This window comes from Cetorhinus maximus, chromosome 10, assembly GCF_964194155.1.
Source record: "Cetorhinus maximus chromosome 10, sCetMax3.hap1.1, whole genome shotgun sequence".
NCBI classification, from domain to species: Eukaryota; Metazoa; Chordata; class Chondrichthyes; order Lamniformes; family Cetorhinidae; genus Cetorhinus; species Cetorhinus maximus.
Genome location: NC_135888.1, coordinates 11,791,072 through 11,812,168, shown reverse-complemented (window position 1 = coordinate 11,812,168; position 21,097 = coordinate 11,791,072). Strand labels below are relative to the sequence as shown.

The 21,097-nt window shown below is 41.8% G+C and overlaps 1 protein-coding gene across 5 annotated transcripts in view; it reads left to right on the top strand.

Annotated features, from left to right (window-relative positions):
* LOC144685445 (disabled homolog 2-interacting protein-like) overlaps positions 1-21,097 on the top strand; it is a 794,163-nt gene that overhangs the window by 662,288 nt on the left and 110,778 nt on the right. For all 5 annotated transcript variants that reach the window (XM_078549951.1, XM_078549953.1, XM_078549952.1 and 2 more), the window contains one exon: positions 16,852-17,005. In XM_078549951.1, coding sequence (XP_078406077.1) covers positions 16,852-17,005 — 154 coding nt within the window. The remainder of the gene's footprint in view (positions 1-16,851; positions 17,006-21,097) is intronic.

The following is a 21,097-nucleotide window of genomic DNA, read 5'->3' as shown; positions in this document are numbered from 1 at the left end:
CCACCCATAGACCCACTGGGCCTAAGATATGAATCAAGTTTAATGATAGCTTGTGGTTAGCCCTTGTCAGTGTTTTGCCACGTACACATATGAATACAATGTTTAATACTTAGTCATACCTGAATCCCAGTCATCATGATATCATACGTATAATATATCTGCATATTAATTTCCCCATAATCAAAACATATTATGCCTAACCCTCAATCCTTTAGATTCCATATTTTAGGATTTTTAATTTGCGCTGATAAATATCCCCCAATCAGTCATGAAAGTTAGAGCTTCCTTAGGTGAAAGCACAATATGATAAATGGAACATATTTTCTCAATTTTATCACATCAATCTGCAATGGAATATTCCCAGCTTCTACTCCTCTGACTTCCAAGTTCCCCATGGAGATCAACTCCCTGTGTCTACATGATTGCTGAAAATTACTGGCATTTATATCAGGTATAATTAGAAACCTAGTGCTGGGGCAGAGTGACATGGCTGTGGAAATATCTAGCTTCACTGGGGAACATTTTTAGATGGAATGGAGGAGCTTTCTTTTGCATTCAGCTGCATTGTTCCCAACCTGGCAGCACTTGATCCTTGCACTGGGTATGGGAGAAGTTTCCCATTCACCTTGGGTACAAAATTCATTTTAAAAAGTACACTCCTCACACACAAAACGTGGCAGCAGATTGTTTTTACTGCTTAGGCCAACATGAGAACTTGGCCCATTTATTCTTCTGAGTGAGTGAAATGTAATTACACACTACTTGGTGGAATAGTAATTTGCACCAAAGTAAAATAAAAACAGCAATATGCATGTGTGACTTATCACTTGACAGTTGGTAAAGCATGTTGAATTAAATTAAGGCTGCATAAGAATGCACGATCGTAGTCTCGTCGGATAAACAGAATATCTGAGCAGTAATGGCAAGTTTCGTGGTTGTTTCATTCGTATGAATGACCATCATAACTCACTTTGTGCCTGTGGCATTCGTGAGTTATTGGTCTTTCTTACTCATTAAACGACATCAGTAACTCACTGTCATCGGTGAAATACTGCATCCTATATTTAAACGCCTAATAAAGGGCTATTTTTCACAGATACTCAGCTCCATCATCATTTATTTTAAAAATATGCCACAGTGTGAAGGTTAAAAAACAAGCACGAAAAACAAGCATAAGCATTATCCAGTGATATACCAACTGGATAAAACCAAATACTGCCATAAGGTTAAAAAAAACTTAACCCATCACAAGACCCTGTGAGGCTGCCTCATTGGATTAATTAATTTGGCTGGTTTAAGGACAATTTACAGTAAATCCTGTAAGTTTACTGCACCAATGCATATATGATAGGGGGCATGAAATGTAGGACAAGTACTTCCTCACTTTATAGAGAAAAATAACTTTACCCAAATCTATTTCGACATTTGCCTGTACCGAACGAAGAAACAAGAAGACTGGGATTTGAGACTGATATAAGAGTTGTTACAGAACTGCAAGAACCCCAAAATACACACTACCAGCCAGGGTTGCTACTACTCTGCCCATGCACTAGCATGTCATTCTATGGTAGACTATTCTGATTGGGGCTTTCAGACTGGTCTGGTCCCAGCACTGATTGTTGAAGGGGTTTTGAGATGGACAGGATTGCTCCTATCACTGATATTCTGCAGTGGGAAGGGACAAGGCTGACTTACTTGCCCACGCAGCGGGTAAGTTTAGGCGCTTACAAAATGTCAAATCAGATTCTTGTAAGGACATTAAGTTTCTAAGTAGGGTAATACTTTGTACAAAATATACTCCCCTAGTCTTTACTTCCCTTTTAATATCTCATAGTGAATAGGCTTTTTCATATTATAGAACTGCATTTAAAGTCATAACTCAGATTGACCAAGTGTCAATAATTATTAGGAGGAGAGACAGTCATCACTTCGATTTCAAAGTGTAAACTACTTTAAACTTGCTTTGAAAAATGAATGCAGTTATGTACGTTTACATAAGTTTGCAATCGGTGTCACTTTTGCTGTTCATAAATCTGAAACTTGCCACTACCTGTGTTGATATGACTAATTCTAATTTTTGTACAATATTGGGGAAAAGGGACAGTTACCTGTGTGTTTGAGATATGCCTTTACCCTCATCTTGTTGCAAAAATCAATAGGGCAACAAAAGCAGGGGGAAATTTCTACTCTGCACTGACTGCTAATTTTACTTCACTTAAACACTCTTCTCTCTCTTGACCAACATCCTTGTGCTGATAAAAACAAAAAACTACTGCGGATGCTGGAAATCCAAAACAAAAACAAAATTACCTGGAAAAACTCAGCAGGTCTGGCAGCATCGGCGGAGAAGAAAAGAGTTGACGTTTCGAGTCCTCACGACCCTTCAACAGAACTGAGTATAGTTAGGAGAGGGGTGAAATATAAGCTGGTTTAAGGGAGGAGAGAGAAGTTGAGGGGGGGTGGGGGGGGTGGTTGTAGGGACAAGCAAGCAGTGATAGGAGCAGATAATCAAAAGATGTCACAGACAAAAGGATCAAAGAGGTGTTGAAGGTGGTGATATTATCTAAGAAAATGTGCTAATTAAGAATGGATGGCAGGACACTCAAGGTACAGCTCTAGTCGGGGTGGGGTGGAAAGACTGACAAGGTATTAGTTGTAGATTTAAAAATAATGGAAATAGGTGGGAAAAGAAAAATCTATATAAATTATTGAAAAAAACAAAAGGGAGGGGGAAGAAACGGGGTGGGGATGGGGGGGGGGAGGGAGTTTAAGATCTAAAGTTGTTGAATTCAATATTCAGCCCGGAAGGCTGTAAAGTGCCTAGTCGGAAGATGAGGTGCTGTTCCTCCAGTTTGCGTTGGGCTTCACTGGAACAATGCAGCAAGCCAAGGACAGACATGTGGGCAAGAGAACAGGGTGGAGTGTTAAAATGGCAAGCGACAGGGAGGTTTGGGTCTTTCTTGCGGACAGACCGCAGGTGTTCTGCAAAGCGGTCGCCCAGTTTGCGTTTGGTCTCTCCAATGTAGAGGAGACCGCATTGGGAGCAACGAATGCAGTAGACTAAGTTAGGGGAAATGCAAGTGAAATGCTGCTTCACTTGAAAGGAGTGTTTGGGCCCTTGGACGGTGAGGAGAGAGGAAGTGAAGGGGCAGGTGTTGCATCTTCTGCGTGGGCATGGGGAGGTGCCATAGGTGGGGGTTGAGGAGTAGGGGGTGATGGAGGAGTGGACCAGGGTGTCCCAGAGGGAACGATCATTCCTATTCAAACTGGGACCATTCTTTAATGAAATGTTAAACATGTTTTTTGTCAGTATGTTGGAGCTGGAGCCAAAGTTAGTTAAAATAAAATTAAATATTAAATAATGCAGCATTCTTGGTGTCACATCTGTGCTGGGATCAGTGTTATAATTTTAAGGGCTAATGAATTTCAGAGATTCAAACAGAGATTTTATAGCAGTTGTGTACTTGAATTAATTATAAATATACATTGGAGCTTATTAAGTTTCTTCCTGAAGCATGTTACACATGCTTCACAAGAAAGATACAGGTGAGGGAGATCATTTGCCCAGCTTAGAAAACCATTCAAAAAGAATCTACAATTTCCCCAAAATAGACCAGCGTTTCTTAAATTATTCCAAGGTTTTTTGTTTCCACAACCCAACTACAAAGTCCAGCTCACAACTTGATTACTCTTAATGTGAAGAAAAGAAATCTTGATTGCTTGTCCTAAGACTGCCTTAGGAGTATGTGGGCGTGCCTTCTTGTTTTATTGCTATGGTTCAATGTGAAGTCATGTTCTAAATTTAACTTTTTCTGTAATGTGTCGCATACTTCGTTCCCATTATAGCTCATTGGTCAGTTTCTGACTTTTTTATTCATTCACGGGATGTGAGCTTCGCTGGCTGGGCCAGTATTTATTGCCCATCCCTAGTTGCCCTTGAGAAGGTGGTGGTGAGCTGGCTTCTTGAACCACCGCAGTTCATGTGGTGTAGGTACACCCACAGTGCTGTTAGGGAGGGAGTTCCAGGATTTTGATCCAGCGACAGTGAAGGAACATTGATATAATTTCCAAGTCAGGATGGTGAGTGGCTTGGAGGGGAACTTCCAGGTGGTGGCGTTCCCCTCTATCTGTTGCCCTTAACCTTCTGGATGGTAGTGGTCGTAGGTTTGGAAGGTGCTGTCTAAGGAGCCTTGGTGAATTCCTGCAGTGCATCTTGTAGATGTTACATACTTCTACTGTGCGTTGGTGGTGGAGGGAGTGAATGTTTGTGGATGAGGTGCCAGTCAAGCGGGCTGCTTTGTCTTGGATGGCGTCAAGTTTCATGAGTGTTGTGGGAACTGCACTCATCCAGCAAGTGGGGAGTGTTCCATCACACTCCTGACTTGTGCCTTGTAGATGGTGGACAGGCTTTGGGGAGTCCGGATGTGTGTTACCTGTCACATACATCTCTTCTGGAGATGGTCATTGCCCAGAACTTGTGTGGGGCAAATATTACCTGCCACTTGTCAGTCCAAGCCTGGATATTGTCCAGGTCTTGCTGCATTTGGACATAGACTGCTTCAGTATCTGAGGAGTCACGAATGGTGCTGAACATTGTACAGTCATCAGCGAACATCCCCACTTCTGACCTCATGAAAGAAGGAAGGTTATTGATGAAACAGCTGAAGATGGTTGGGCTGAGGACACTACCCTAAGGAACTCCTGCAGTGATGTCCTGGAACTGAGATGTTTGACCTCCGACAACCACAACCATCTTCCTTTGTGCTAGGTATGACTCCAACCAGCAGAGAGTTTTCTCCCGATTCCCATTGACTCCAGTTTTGCTAGGGCTCCTTAATGCCACACTTGGTCAAATGTGGCCTTGATGTTAAGGGCAGTCACTCTTAGCTCGCCTCGGGAGTTCAGCTCTTTTGTCCATGTTTGAACCAAGGCTATAATCAGGTTAGGATCTGAGTGGCCCTGGTGGAACACAAACTGGGCGTCAGTAAGCAGGTTATTGCTAAGCAAGTGCTGCTTGATAGCACTGTTGATGACACCTTCCATCACTTTACTGATGATGGAGAGTAGACTAATGGGGCGGTAATTGGCTGGGCTGGATTTGTCCTGCTTTTTGTGTGCAGGATATACCTGGGCAATTTTCCACATAGCCGGGTAGATGCCAGTGTTGTAGCTGAACTGGAACAGCTTGGCTAGGGGCGCGGCAAGTTCCGGAGCACAAGTCTTCAGTATTATTGCCGTAATATTGTCAGGGCCAAAGCCTTTGTAGTATCCAGTGCCTTCAGCCATTTCTTGATATCGTGTGGAGTGAATTAAATTGGCTGTAGATTGGCATCTGTGATGCTGGGAAGCTCTGGAGGAGGCCGAGATGGATCATCCACTCGGCACTTCTGACTAAGGATTGTAGCAAATGCTTCAGCCTTATCTTTTGCACTGATGTGCTGGGCTCCCCCATTATTGAGGATGGGGATATTTGTGGAGCCTCCTCCTGTTTAATTGTCTTTAATTTAGTTGTTTAATTGTCTACCACCATTCACGACTGGATGTGGCAGTCCACAGAGCTTAGATCTGATCCGTTGGTTGTAGGATCGCTTAGCTCTGTCTATTACTTGCTGCTTATGCTGTTTGGCACGCGAGTAGTCCTGTGTTATAGCTTCAGCAGGTTGACACCTCATTTTAGGTATGCTTGATGCTGCTCTTGGCATGCCCTCCTGCACTCTTCATTGAACCAGGGTTGATCCCGTGGCTTGATGGTAATGTTAGAGTGGGGGATATGCCAGGCCATGAGATTACAGATTGTGTTTGAGTACAATTTGCTGGTGCTGATGGCCCACAGCGCCTCATGGATGCCCAATCTTGAGTTGCTAGATCTGTTCAAAATCCATCCCATTTAGCACGGTAGTAGTGCCACACAACACGATGGAGAGTACTCTCAATATGAAGAAGGGACTTCGTCTCCACAACGACTGTGCGGTGGTCGCTCCTACCAATACTGTCATGGACAGATGCATCTGCGGCAGGCAGGTTGGTGAGGATGAGGTCAAGTATGTTTTTCCCTCTTATTGGTTCCCTCACACACCTGCTGCAGACCCAGTCTAGCAGCTACGTCCTTTAGGACTCAGTAGTGGTGCTACTGAGCCACTCTTGGTGATGGACATTGAAGTCCCCCACCCAGAGTACATTCTGCCCCTTGCCACACTCAGTGCTTCCTCCAAGTGGTGTTCAATATGGAGGAGTACCGATTCATCAGCTGAGGGAGAGCGGTACGTGGTAATCAGCAAGAGGTTTCCTTGCCCCTGTTTGACCTGATGCCATGAGACTTCATGGGGTCCGAAGTCGGTGTTGAGGACTCCCAGGGCAACTCCCTCTCCACTGTATACCACTGTGCCCCCACCTCTGCTGGGTCTGTCCTGCTGGTGGGGCAAGACATATCCCGAGATGCTGATGGTGGTGTCTGGGACATTATTTATAAGATATGATTCCGTGAGGATCACTATGCTTGACTAGTCTGTGAGACAGCTCTCCCAATTTTGGCACTAGCCCCCAAGTGTTAGTAAGGAGGACTTTGCAGGATTGACAGGGTTGAGTTTGCCATTGTCGTTTCTGGTGCCTAGATTGATGCCAGGTGGTCCATCCGGTTTCATTCCCTTTTTGAGATTTCTTAGTGGTTTGATACAACTGAGTGGCTTGCTAGGCCATTTCAGAGGGCATTTAAGAGTCAACCATATTGCTGTGGATCTGGAGTCACATGTAGGCCAGACCAGGTAAGGACGGCGGATTTCCGTCCCTGAAGGACATTAGTGAACCAGATGGGTTTTTACGACATGGTTTCATGGCCATCATGAGACTTTTAGTTCCAGATTTTTATTGAATTCAAATTTCACCATCTGCAATGGCAGGATTCGAACTCAGGTTCCCAGCACATAACCCTGGTTATCTGGATTACTAGTCACTCCTCTGTGCAACCCAGTTGTTACCCTGGATGAGACCAGCTAACTCAGAAATAACAACAGAAAATACTGGAAATATACCGCTCTTCCTTTTGCAACTACAATAAAGAGTTAAGTTGGCTTAAAGTGTCAGGTGTAGACATGTTTGTCAGAGCTAACTCAGACCATCTTGTTTATATGGCAAAGTGCGACACCCCTTGCCACACTCACCTGCCAAGCCATTTACTGCTGTCCTTAATTGAAAATCATCAGTCAGGATAAAATATCTTTTCTAACCTCCACCCCAAATTATTGGTAAGATATTTTCAAGTCCATGTACTAATATATCATGGAGCCACTTCCACTTGTATGACACATTTAATGTGGCAAAACATCCTAAGAAGGGGGCAATTTGAGATGTAAAACAGAAACTAGAAGAAGAGTTGGGGGGAGGTAACCAAAGGTGAGATTGGTGAGAGAGATTTTAAAATGGTGCAAAATGGCATAGTTTCAAGACATTTATGCAGACCTTGGGCAAGTTTTACTATTCTGCTTTTATGTATCATATGTTGAAAATTTAGAAAATGCACCGACAAGCAAGGACCTGTTAAATTGACAAAACACTTTTTCTTCCTGCATAATGTCTTCACTTGAAACTTTGTTGGGGTTCACCTGTAAGTCATTGTAATGTCATGCAGTTTTCAAGCTTCATTTAAAGTTGCCTCGGAGAGTTTCATTAAATGGTTCATTAATCTAAAATCTATTGCTATCTTTTCATATGTTTGGAAGTGGATTTCTGATAATTTGCGTGAAGTTGAATTGACTGAGGAGGAAACAAAAAGTAATTTGTCACCAGCTGCAATCTGACCCAGTGGACATGATACTACCTTATCATCAACTCTCTGACTCTCATTAAGTGGGACTTGATTATCACAATTGATTCAGTTACAAAGGAAGGAGAGTAGTTTTGTTATATTCCCATACCTTTTCTCAATCTGAAATTTTCATCTGTCTGCAGATTACTTGAGAGTTTCTGAATTTTGGAGCGTGATTTATTATTGATTTTTGTGAATTCTCCCATATTGGAGGATGTTCCTGACTGCCAATTTGTCCATCATCAAATCCTGGAATTGTCTCTGATCTTCCCCATTCCCCCCCACCCCACCTCACCCAACTTTCCTCTATGGAGAGGAACCGTTAATAAATACACTAATTGCTTATGAATGTCAGATGACTTTCATAATGTGTAGGCTTTGGTATATAGTCATTTTAAGTGTATAGGATTCTCCACAAAATTCTGTGAACTGATCTTTAAAGGATAATTGAAGTGTACTGTATGGCTTGATGTATTCAAAAGCTTTACTCTTCATATACAGAATGATCTAATATGGTAATCTTATTGGAATTGATTAATCTTCCTAACCATATTTATAGCACTAGCTCCCTTTGACTGCTGATCTTTGCCTTAAAGAACTTTTAGGTAATTAGAAATGGAGTGTGGCCTGTTAAAGTTTCCATAATGTATTTCTATAGATACTGCCGAAGATTAATGATGAATTTGCATTTTTATGTTTACATTCTTCTATTCGCATTCATGCATCCTTTATTTGGAAAGCTATAATCCTTCATGCTACTGACTTTTCTGTAGATTAGATATTCTAACTTGTCCAAAAATTACCATTAACTCATTCCAGCTGAGACTATTAAATTAGTAAAGTTGCACAATCTTATGAACTTGTGAGCTTTACAACATGAGCAAGAGGTCTTGCCTTTACAAATTTAGGGCAGTGTTTCAATCCCATTTCCTTGTATATGTTTAATGTATGTTGGCTGGCACTATGTGATTGCATTGGATGTGGTTTGCTTTTATTTAGTCACCACCCATGCAGGCACAACAACAATGTGCATATATATAGCACCTTTAATATAATAAAATAGCCCAAGGCACATAATTGGACAAAAATTTACACAAGCCTAAAGAAGCCAATTGAGGATGGATGATTAAAAACCAAGTAAGAGGTAGGTTTTATGGGGCATCATAAAAGGAGAGCTTCAAGATGTAATTCCATATCTTAGAACTTTAACACCTGAAGGCATATGGCATGGTTAAGTTCACCTGCATGCACAAGAGGCCAGAATTGGAGGAACGCAGAGTTGGAGGAAGTTAGCAATATCAGGGCTGAGGCATGGAGTGATTTGAGCATGAAGATGAGAACTTTAAAACTTGAGGTGGTGGACAGGGAGCCAGTACAGGTCAGCAAGCACAGGGTCATAGGTGACCAGGAATTAGCGCAAATTAAGATCTGAGAAGCAGCTTTTTGGATGAGCTCAGATTTGTGGAGGGCGGAAGATGGGAAGTTGGTCAGAAGAGCATTGTGATGGTTGAGTCTGGAGGAGATAACAAAAGCATGGGTGACTGTTTCAACAGCAGATGGGCTAAAGCAGAGGTTGATGAAGATGTGTGAATCATATTGGCTGGCATATTGCTGGTGTCAAGAACATTTTTTCCCCTTTCCTCCCTCATCCTGAGGCATGTTCTATTCCTTAGCTAACATCCCTGTAAAAGTCTGTTTTGTTACCAGTTTTGCAGAGTTGAGCAAGCACAACACTCTTGAAATTGTTGTTCCTTTTGGAGAAATTATGTTGCTTTTCCTTCCTGTCTGGATGTGAATAGGCAGTCACAATGTAGGGAACTGTACGTGTACAGCTGCATCCTTCCTCTCCCAGATGCAATTTGTTCAAAAGCTGTTATATTCATAAAGTACACATGGTCTCCACGGACAAGATGACTTGTCTTCTCGGATGTACTTACAAGATGCAACACTGAATCATAGTTTGCGAAAATAAAATCTCTAGACCAATTTTCAAAGTAAAAAAAAAATTAGTAGTTTATTGCAAACTTTGCAGCATTAAAGAAAATTGTATCTTGCAATTCCTGTCATGAATGCACCGACTGTAAAATCCAATAATGTTGTGAAATTATTTGTTTCAATGAGAGATGTCTAAATTGACATATCTTCAAATAGAAAATGCACCATTTGATTTGACCTGAAATCTGTACAAAAGCATTTTAGTGTAAGATTGAAAGCTTAGATCTGTTAGAGTTTTTTTTCAAGAAGGTTCTTATTCTTCAGAGAGTTTAAATTGATCTAGTTTCCTTTCAGGGAGGTACAGAAAGTTGGGAATGAATGCAAGGAAGATCAAGGTCAGATTGGTATAGTACATACTGGTAGCTGAGCAAATGTTAGCGTTTGCAATGACTTGGACTGCCTGCCTGACTACAGAGAAGCCAATTGAAACAAAGTGTCTGTTAAGCTGTCATCCAAACTGTTTGCCAAACTGTGTTTCTACTGTTCAGTTCACTGCTATCCATGTAGAGAAGGTTGAGCTTGAGATTGCTAAGGAACTATTAGTTTTACATATAGGCAGGTACAAACAGATATGATTCAGACAACTGCTGGAAGCCATGGCATATTACTCTTGGTGCTTTGTTATGGATTGTGAATATTTGAACCACAGGCAAAAGCAACGGCAGCCTATTGCTTCTGCTTCTGTAAGTATGTTGTGTCTCCCAACTAAACACTTTTTAATGACAGTATCAGAAATTAAATGGCTTTGACACTGTAGCCTGTAAGCGGATTTGAAACATCTCTGTATTTCCTGTGATTATATGGGCATACACAGCTGTTATTAGATGTGAAATTTATGAACAGGATATTGTAAGTGTTCTCTAGAGAGTTGAAAAAGGACATGATCAACTACAGTACTGCACACAAATAAGGCATTTTCATTTCTGAAAATGGGTTAGTAAAGTGTGACTGTTGAATCAATTGTTTTGAGGTTTAGAATAATAATACCTTAACGATTGCTGAACAGAAATTCAAACTTGACTTTTTAATCAACAAAATAATACCTTGAGCTTGTCTGTTCAGTTGATTCTTCTGCATGCATTTCTATTCAGTTGATTTGTTGTGAGGCAAATGAAACCGGAAGCAGCAACAATTTTTTTTGCAATAAATTTTGTGCCAAATGACATCTCATGCACAGAGTTAAGTTAAATATAAAATCACACGTAATCCTTAGGAAAAGAACAGCAAAAAGGAACAATAATGTTTCTTCTGTGGAGACATTCCCTGGACTGAAAGAGGATAATACTGGGAAATATTTTTCCAAACGGAAAACAGCATTCAATTAAGTGTCGGCTGGAATGTAATAGCTTTATTCGGGCGGTAACCTATTTGTTGACACACTGGTGTTTCACGTAACAAAAGGTCAAGATCAGTGTAAATAAATTGACTCCAGAGATAATGACAGCTCTTGAAAATGAAGGAGCTGATTAGCTTGCACTCTTGTTTGAAGAGCAGACACGTTTTTGTGTTAAATAATGACTGTTCTTCGAATACATAATGTAAAAATGGCACTCTATTCTGTATAGCCTTGATATATGTTTTTCATGCAATCCTTTTAACATTAGATTAGTACTATAATTACTGCTAAGATTGTAGCAATTTGTTTTGGCAAGTTTGCTATTACTGCCAATTACAAAACATTACCACCAACACAAAAATACCTCCCTATCAGTAGTGGGTAGCTGAGGTGTTAATTTACATGAGTATTTTTGTGGGTGGAAAAGCACCACTGTTCATTCCTGGAAGAATCAAGCTCCATTATAATGGTAGCCTGTCCATGGGGAGAATGAATCTATATAGTAGGACTGCGTAATTAATTAAAATAATCTATGGGTAAGAAAAAGTATAATCACAGTGTGCATGTCTTTGTGTCAACAATTTTAGATAAAAGTGGTTACAGTAAAGTGTATTCAAGAAGAATTATCCTAGCTAGAATGCAATTAGTGAATTGGTCTTTATTGAGCCATTGATTGAGTTGTAACGGGTTGATTTTTGTTTTATTAACAGTATCATGATTACACAGGTCATGACGTAATACTGTGTGTCCCACCTTGCAAACAGAAGCAATAAGGGAGGCACAGCTGTGTGCAGTATCTGATGTATGCATGAAAGTGATTTAAAAGATCAGCACTTTAATTATAATGGAATTGTTTTTTAGTAAATTTTCACTGGGTATCTGCTTTACAGAAGTGGAGTGCCACCCTATAAATACAGTAATGCAGTCCGCACGCTGTAATGCTGAGACGGAATAAGATGTCGTAACATTCACAGGCCCACTTTCTTAACATAAGCAGAGTTTCTTCTCTTCTAGAAATTGATTTTTTTGCTTTAACAAAAGTTTGAGTCTTTTGCATTGCTTTACTATTAATTACTATCAATGAAGGCAGTGTTATTGTGGAAGTAACCTAAAATATACTTTTATAGAGAGCACGTGTCCTTAATAGCACTGTCTGTAATATAAGTGCTTGACTATCACACCTTGTTTTACAGTAATTCATTGCTTTAAACCTGAAAGTCTTACTTTGTTTATACAGTCTACTAAACGGAAGGTGCACAACCAAAACCAGTGACCTGCTTTCCAAGCCTCTGGAGTTGTTTCCCTTGAGTCAGTATCTGGGAGATAAGACAAAAACACTTGGAAAGCCTTGTATTTGATTTCCTCTCTCTCCTTTTGAGGAAGTAGTTTTCTTACTCCTTCTTAGGTTGTCCCTCGGGAGGATGACTTGTTTCCAATCCAATTCGATGGGTTCTGAAATGGCTGATAAATCCAACGCGTGATCTGCAAACTCTGCCACATGCAGGGCAGGTGGTGTTTGAAGGGTTGGTTGGATGGGTTGTTTGGAGGTTTGTGTGGAGAGTGACAGGTGAAAAGTGAAACCGTCTAAAAGAGGTATTTGTTTAAACATGTGTTTTACAGCTGTACAGCATAGTACATGTAAAGAAACTGCGAAGGCATTCCACATTCTGATATATACTTTGATATTGAGTCAAGTCTATCAGATTTTCGAACTTAATTAGCTGAGGCACTTAAATAGAATAATGAAAGGTCTGTTGAATATTGAGTGCTAAAACCTTGGCCAGAGGATAGGGAAGGTGTTTTTTTCCAGCCAAATAATCTAAAGCAGAGATTATTACACTTCTATATTGGACAAAGTGTTGGGCTTTTGGGGAAAGAACATTTCCAAGCCTAAAGTGGATATAGACATAATTTTCTTTTTAGTGATAATAAAATTATATCAATCACAGCACAAATACAGGAATGATCCTTTAACACAAAACTTTACCTCATGTGCCAGCGCTTCCCAAATCCTGGGCTGTGACCCTAATGGGGTTGCGGAAGTTGCATTTGGGGTTGCAAGCACTCCTTCCGAGGCAGCAGTGGCGACTGTGGGAAGGAGTCTGCACAGTTTGGGGGGCTCTGGCGGGACAGTCCTGGACCCACTGGATTGATAGTGCCAAACAACAAAGGACCCAAAGCACCCTCAAAGAAACCATTTGTAGTGGTGTGCTTAAGTAGGGACAGGCAGAAGTCGACAAGTGTAACTCAGTCAGTCTTCACAGACACCGGCAACTAGACCTAAAGGAGAGAAGGGGATGGGTTGAGTGTGTGTGGGTGGAGGGGGTTTGGGAAGAGGGACTGTTGAGTGAGTGAGTGGTGAGGAGGGGGTTGGGAAGAGGGGCTGCTGTGTGTGTGTGTGCGTGTGTAGGGGTAAAGTGGGATTGTGTGTGCGTGTGGCTAATTATGTGTCGGGAGGTGGGGGCGCAGAGGGCTTCACTGAGTCTTCTCAGGGAATATCAAGTGCTTGGCTGAAGCCTACATGAGTACATAGAACCATAGAAAAGTTACAGCACAGAAGGAGGCCATTCAGCCCATCTTGTCCAAGCCAGCCCGAGGACACCCAGGTGCCCTTTCTAATCCCACCTTCCTGCACCTGGCCCATAGCCCTGCAGCTTACAGGTACTTTTTAAAAGAGTTTAAAGTTTCTGCCTCTACCACCAACTTGGGCAGCGAATTCCAGACAACCACTATGCTCTGCGCAAAAAAGTTCTTCTTCATGTCCCCTCTACACCTTCTGCCACTTATCTTGAATCTATGTCCAATGGTTCTAGAAGTCTCCATCAAGGGAAACAATTTTATCCTGTCCACTCTATCTATTCCCCTCATCATTTTGTACACCTCAATCAAGTCACCTCTCAGCCTTCTTTGTTCTAAGGAGAATAACCCCAACCTATCCAATCTCTCCTCATAGCTACACTTTTTTAACATTCTCGCAACATTCTTGTAATCCTCCTCTGCATTCTCTCCAGAACTATTATGTCCTTCCTGTAATGTGGTGACCAGAACTGCACACAATACTCTAGTTGAGGCCTCACCAGTGTTTTATACAATTCCAACATTATATCCTTACTTTTATATTCTATACCTCTGCCAATAAGGAGAGCATTCCATATGCCTTCTTTACAACCTTGTCTATTTGAACTGCTGCCTTCAGGGACCTGTATATTTGTACGCCAAGATCTCTAACTTCATCTACCCCTCTTAGTATATTCCCATTTATTTTGTAATCCCTGTAACTGTTTGACCTCCCTAAATGTATGACCTCACACTTCTCAATGTTAAAATCCATCTGCCACTTTACCGCCCACTCCACCAACCCATCTATATCATTTTGGATATTATGGCTATCCTCTACACTTTCCACTACTCGGCCAATCTTTGTGACATCTTCAAATTTCCCAATCGTGCCCCCCCATGTTCACGTCCAAATCATTAATATATAACACAAACAGCAAGGGTCCCAACACCGAGCCCTGTAGAACACCACTTGAGACAACTTTCCATTCGCAAGGGCATCCATCAACCATTACCCTTTGTTTCCTGTTACAAAGCCAACCTTTTATCCAGTTTGCCACATTACCCTGAATCCCATGGGCTTTTACTTTCCTGACCAATCTGCCATGTGGGACCTTGTCAAATGCCTTGCTAAAATCCATGTACACAACATCCTCTGCACTACCTTCATCAACCCTTCTTGTCACTTCCTCAAAGAATTCAATCAAATTTGTGAGGCAATATCTTCCTTTAACAAATCCATGCTGACCATCCCTGACTAGTTCCTGCCTTTCCACATGACAGTTAATCCTATCTCTCAGGATTGATTCTAATAATTTGCTTACCACTGATGTAAGACTAACTGGCCTATAATTGTTTGGCATTTCCTTTGATCCCTTTTTAAATAATGGAACTACATTTGCATTTCTCCAGTCCTCCGGTACCTCCCCTGTATCGAGTGAAGATTGGAAAATCATCCTCAGAGCATCTGCTATCTCCTCCCTGACTTCCTTCAGCAGCCTCGGAAACAATCCATCTGGCCCTGGTGACTTATCAACTTTCAAGGATTTCAACCCTTTGAGTACTTCCTCTCTCTTTATGACTATCCCGTCCAATATCTCGCAGTGTTTATCCTGGACTACTATATCTACATCCTCTCTTTCCTTTGTAAACACTGAGACAAAATATTCATTTAAAACCCTTCCCACAGCCTCTGCATCTACACACAAGTTTCCATCTTCATCTCTGATAGGTCCCACTATTTCCTTAACTAACCTTTTAGCATTAATGTATTGGTAAAACATCTTTGGGTTATCTTTAACTTTACTTGGTAATCTTTTTTCATGCCCTCTCTTTGTAAAAATGTTATTATTTTTAAAACTCAGATTTTCATAGTTATATGATGTACTCTATGTAGATGCATATTACGTGAAGTTTAATAATTATCTACCGAATGTTACTGTGCTGCTTTATTGTTGTTTTGTTTTTGCTGGCATCTGGGGTCACATTAAGTTTCAAGTTTTAAAATGAGGTCACATTGGAAAATAGTTTGGGAAGCATTGTTCTTTGCAGTAAATTACTTCCGGTTATATTTGTGCTGCTTTGTGTAGACCAGACTTCAAATATTGATTAAGTTGTCCAGAATTTCTGATGAGAACAGTTTTATGTGAAAGGAAGTATGGCTCGGATAAGGTGCCAGAGGTTTCCATATTGTCTACAAGGGTATACCCAGCAAAACGGTGATCCCAGTAGGGTGCCACCATCCAAGGAAACATGGATCAGGCATCAGGCTACAACAAGGTAGCAAATGTTCTTCTGCCCATGTTCTCCTTGGGCACAGTTCCCTGCTGGAATCATTGAGTTTACTATTTGATTAGATATATTCTTGTAACAACTTTTATATTGGTATAATAACCAATTATGGAATGAAACCATATTGGAGTTGTCTGGTGAGTATTATGTACAATGCTGCCTCCGCAGGGTCAACCATTTCTTGTATTCTGTCATTTTCAATTACAATTACTTTTCACTTGAAAAATTAGATGCAATCATGCAAATGCGGAAGAATGGAGTCTCACTTTGAGTCCTACTGATTTCCTTTATCTTTTATTTCTCATGCGAATTTGCCACCACATCATAAATTGAATCACCATGCTCAGTGTTAAAATATTGTTGGATGCTTCACTGGAAGTGGCCATTTAAACTTGAAAAGTGTGCGCAATGGTTGTCAGAGCTCTCCTGACTGTGGGAGGTTATTGCAGCTGAACTCATTCCCGTCCATCCACTCACAGCAGCAATCACCATGACGAGTAGCAAGTACCTAATTTTCTTTCTCTAACCAAATGATGTTGAGGCCATTTGTTGGTTAACTCAACACGTATTGACCAGCCTACTGATACTCAGTGCCATGAACCAGGGACCTGTACATGAGCATAACTTGTCTTGGCTGTCTGGCTGAGGAGCACAAAAGCATTGGGAAGAAAATCACTGCATCCCAACTGTGCAACCAAGAATATCTCTATACCTAATGACAAATGAGATTTTGTGTACATCCATATTAAAAGTTATTGTGCAGAAACTGATTGGTAGATTTAAACTGTGCATCTGTGTATTTGCTTGAGAACAAGTTTGCTGAAGAGCAAGACTGTTTTCTGACCCTTTCTTTCTTTGCTATCTCTTACAGATCACGTCTAATGCCGAGGTTGAAAGAATCACGTTCGCACGAGTCTTTGCTCAGTCCTAGTAGTGCTGTGGAGGCACTGGATCTCAGTATGGAGGAAGAAGTAATGATTAAATCTGTTCACAGCAGTATTCTGGGACAAGACTACTGTTTTGAGGTAAGCAGGGAGGCACCATCAAGTAGTATTTTCACCTACTAGTCATTAGGTGACTTTTAGTATTTGCGCAGCAATAACCTAGTTTATCAAGTGGCTAATTGAACCAAACAGCAAAACACAGAATCTTCAACATTTAAAAAAAAACTTGCTCTTTTACAGTGAAAATAAAAAGGAACAGATGCTGGGCCATGTTCGAAGTGTTAGGAGAGTAGATTGAAAGGTAGGTTTCAAGCAGGCTTTTAAAACTAGAGATCAAAGGAGATTGGCAGAGTGCTTTAGGCAGAGTGAAACCAAGGAGGTTGAAGGCTCTGCAAAAGTGGGGCAAAGTGAGAGGTGTTGCAGGTGGGGGGTAGGGGGGAAGATGCACAGAAGGCCAAGACCATACTCAGAATCTTGAAGGACTGAAGAGTGCATGAGGGGCACAAGACTAGACAAGGTTGAGATTACAGGGTGGATTAAGGCTATGGATGGATTTAAAAATGAGGACAAGGATTTTGCCTATTAGTCGTGTTATGTGGCACTACCACTGTGCTAAATGGGATAGATTTCGAATAGATCTAGTAACTCAAGACTGGGCATCCATGAGGCATGGTGGGCCATCAGCAGCAGCAGAATTATACTTGAACGGAATCTGTAACCTCATGGCCCGGCATATCCCCCACTCTACCATTATCATCAAGCCAGGGGATCAACCCTGGTTCCATGAAGAATGCAGGAGGGCATGCAAAGAGCAGCACCAGGCATACCTAAAAATGAGATGTCAACCTGGTAAAGCTATAAAACAGGACTACTTGCATGCCAAACAGCATAAGCAACAAGTGATGGACAGAGCTAAGCGATCCCACAACCAACGGATCAGACCTAAGCTCTGCAGTCCTGCCACATCCAGTCGTGAATGGTGGTGGACAATTAAACAACGTAGTGGAGGAGATGGCTCCTCAATGATGGAGGAGCCCAGCAGTGCAAAAGATAAGGCTGAAGCATTCGTAACAATCTTCAGCCAGAAGTGCCAAGTTAGATGAACCATCTCGGCCTCCGGAGGTCCCCAGCATCACAGATGCCAGTCTTCAGCCAATTCAGTTTACTCCACATGATATCAAGAAATGGCTGAAGGCACTGGAGGCTGCAAAAGACTATGGGCCCTGACAACATTCCGGCAATAATTTTGAAGACTTGTGCTCCAGAACTTGCTACGCCCCTAGCCAAGTTGTTCCAGTACAGCTACAACACTGGCATCAATCCGGCTATGTCTGAAATTGCCCAGGTATGTCCTGTACACAGAAAGCAGGACAAATCCAACCCAGCCAATTACCGCCCCATCAGTCTACTCTCCATCATCAGTAAAGTAATGGAAGGGATCATCAACAGTGCTATCAATGCACTTGCTTAGCAATAATCTGCTCACTGATGCCCAGTTTGGGTTCTGTCAGGGCCACTCAGCTTCTGACCTTGTTACAGCCTTGATTCAAACATGGACAAAATAGCTGAACTCCCGAGGTGAGGTGAGAGTGACTGCCCTTGACATCAAGGCAGCATTTGACCAAGTGTGGCACCAAGGAGCCCTAGCAAAATTGGAGTCAATGGGAATCGGGGGAAAACTCTCCGCTGGTTGGAGTCATACCTAGCATAAAGGAAGGTGGCTATGGTTGTTGGAGGTCAGTCATCTCAGCTCCAGGACATCACTGCAGGAGTTCCTCAAGGTAGTGTCCTAGGCCCAACCATCTTCAGCTGTTTCATCAATGACCTTCCTTCCATCATAAGATAAGACGTGGGGATGTTCGTTGATTGCACAATGTTCACCATTCGCGACGACTCAGATAATGAAGCAGTCCATGTCCAAATGCAGCAAGACCTGGATGATATCCAGGCTTGGGTTGACAAGTGGCAAGTAACATTCACGCCACACAAGTGTCAGGCAATGACCATCTCCAAGAAGAGAAAATCCAACCATCCCCCCTTGATGTTTAATGGCATTATCATCACTGAATCCCCCACTATGAACATCCTGGGGGCTACCATTGACCAGAAACTGAACTGGACTAGCCACATAAATACTGTGGCTATAAGAGCAGGTCAGAGACTAGGAATCGTGCAACGAGTAACTCGCCTCCTGACTCCCCAAAGCCTGTCCTGCATCTTCAAGGCACAAGTCAGGGGTGTGATGGAATATTCTCCACTTGCCTGGATGAGTGCAACTCCTAAAACACTGAAGAAGCTGGACCCTGTCCAGGACAAAACAATCCGCTTGATTGGTACCACATCCACAAAAATTCCCTTCCTCCACCACCGACTCACAGTAGCAGCAGTGTGTATCATCTACAAGATGCACTGCAGGAATTCACCAAGGCCCCTTGGACAGCACCTTCCAAACCCATGACCCCTGCCAAGGACAAGGGCAGCAAATAGATGGGAATACCACCACCTGGAAGTTCCCTTCCAAGTCACTCACCATCCTGACTTGCAAATATATCCATTCCTTCACTGTCGCTGGGTCAAAATCCTGGAACCCCCTTCCTAACAGCACATGGACTACACCGGTTCAAGAAGGCAGCTCACCACCACCTCAAGGGCAACTGGGGATGGGCAATAAATGCTGGCCCAGCCAGCGAAGCCCACATCCTGTGAATGAATAAGAAAAGTCACACAATGTAGCAGGGCCTCATGTTTGGGATAGGGATGTGGTTAAATTGCACTCATCCTTTGACAAATTGTGCTAAATAGAGGATGTCTTGTCAGTGATGATGAGTTATAGTTATTCCATAAGCTCCAAAGACTCACAACTCCAGTTAAGATCTTTCACATGAGTGAAAGGAGCCTGCTGCCGCTGCTGAGAAACGTTGCTTATTCAGTGAGCAGGGATCTCCTTGTGCAATCCTAAGGATTCATTGTGGAACACCATGCACTGCTGCAAAGCCATCAGGTGTCATTTCGCACCACTGACTTCTCATTTTTGAACTCCACACATGTGAAGTAACAATCCTACAGTCAGTGAAATTGACATCCAATCTTATTCAAAAGGGCTTTATCATGGGAGACTGATTTCTAATTACTACTCCCTCCTTAATCTCTATTTCTGTAAGCTTTTATTGCAGCTGCAAAGAGATTTGTTAAACATTCAGCCTTATGAAAGGTAAAGTCTTTCTAGCTGCCTTTTTCAAGTACATAGAACCCTTAGAATGCTAAGAACAGAAAGTTCTCTGCAGCTTCAAGCCACAGGTCAGAAATTACAGCTGTCAATATTGACGCATGAGAATTTAATGGTTTCGTGCAACGTTCCTCCAACTGATATTTTACAGACGAGTTTGGATGAACTTTTCAGTAAAATATCAGCAGACAAAGGAATACCACACAACATAAACATTCATCCACTGATAGCGGTAATGGTAACTTCCAGATTCACATCATCTGCTGCAGATAACCTGCAAACAGTTTCTAATGATGAATAATCAAGTATATTACTTATAATGTGAGATAGAGAACCAACAATGCAGTTTTGGACAATCTGAAGAAGGGCCTTAACGGACTCAAAACTTTGTTTTGCTCTCTCCACAGATGCTGTCAGACCTGCTGAGTTTTTGTTTCAGATTTCTAGCTTCTGCAGTATTTTGCTTTTATATTATATTGGAGTTTATGTAGTTTGGACCTTGTGAGGAGAGTGTTGGAGAAGTTGAGTCTGAAGGTAACAAAGGAGTGTGGATGAGGATTTCTATGACAACAGGGTTGAGGTAACAGAAGCAAGTGATGCTACAGATGATGAAATAAGCAGAGATGTAATGGGTTGGTTATGTGGTTTAAAGACAAGGTCAGGGTCAAATAAGATATAACAAAAGTGTGGTTGAGAGGTTCAGCAGCAGATGAGCTGTGCCAGGGACAGGGTCTGTCAGTGTTACAAAATTGGAAACCAAGGCTGTCTTAGTTTCATAGATATATGGTTGGAAACTCAACTCGTGGTCAAATATAACACCAAGGTCATGAATAGTCTGATTCAATCTCAGACAATTGAAAGCGAAGAGGGATGGAATCAGTTTCTAGGGAACTGTTGTGACAGGGTCTAAAGACAATGGCCTCAGTCTGCCCAATATTTAGTTGGAG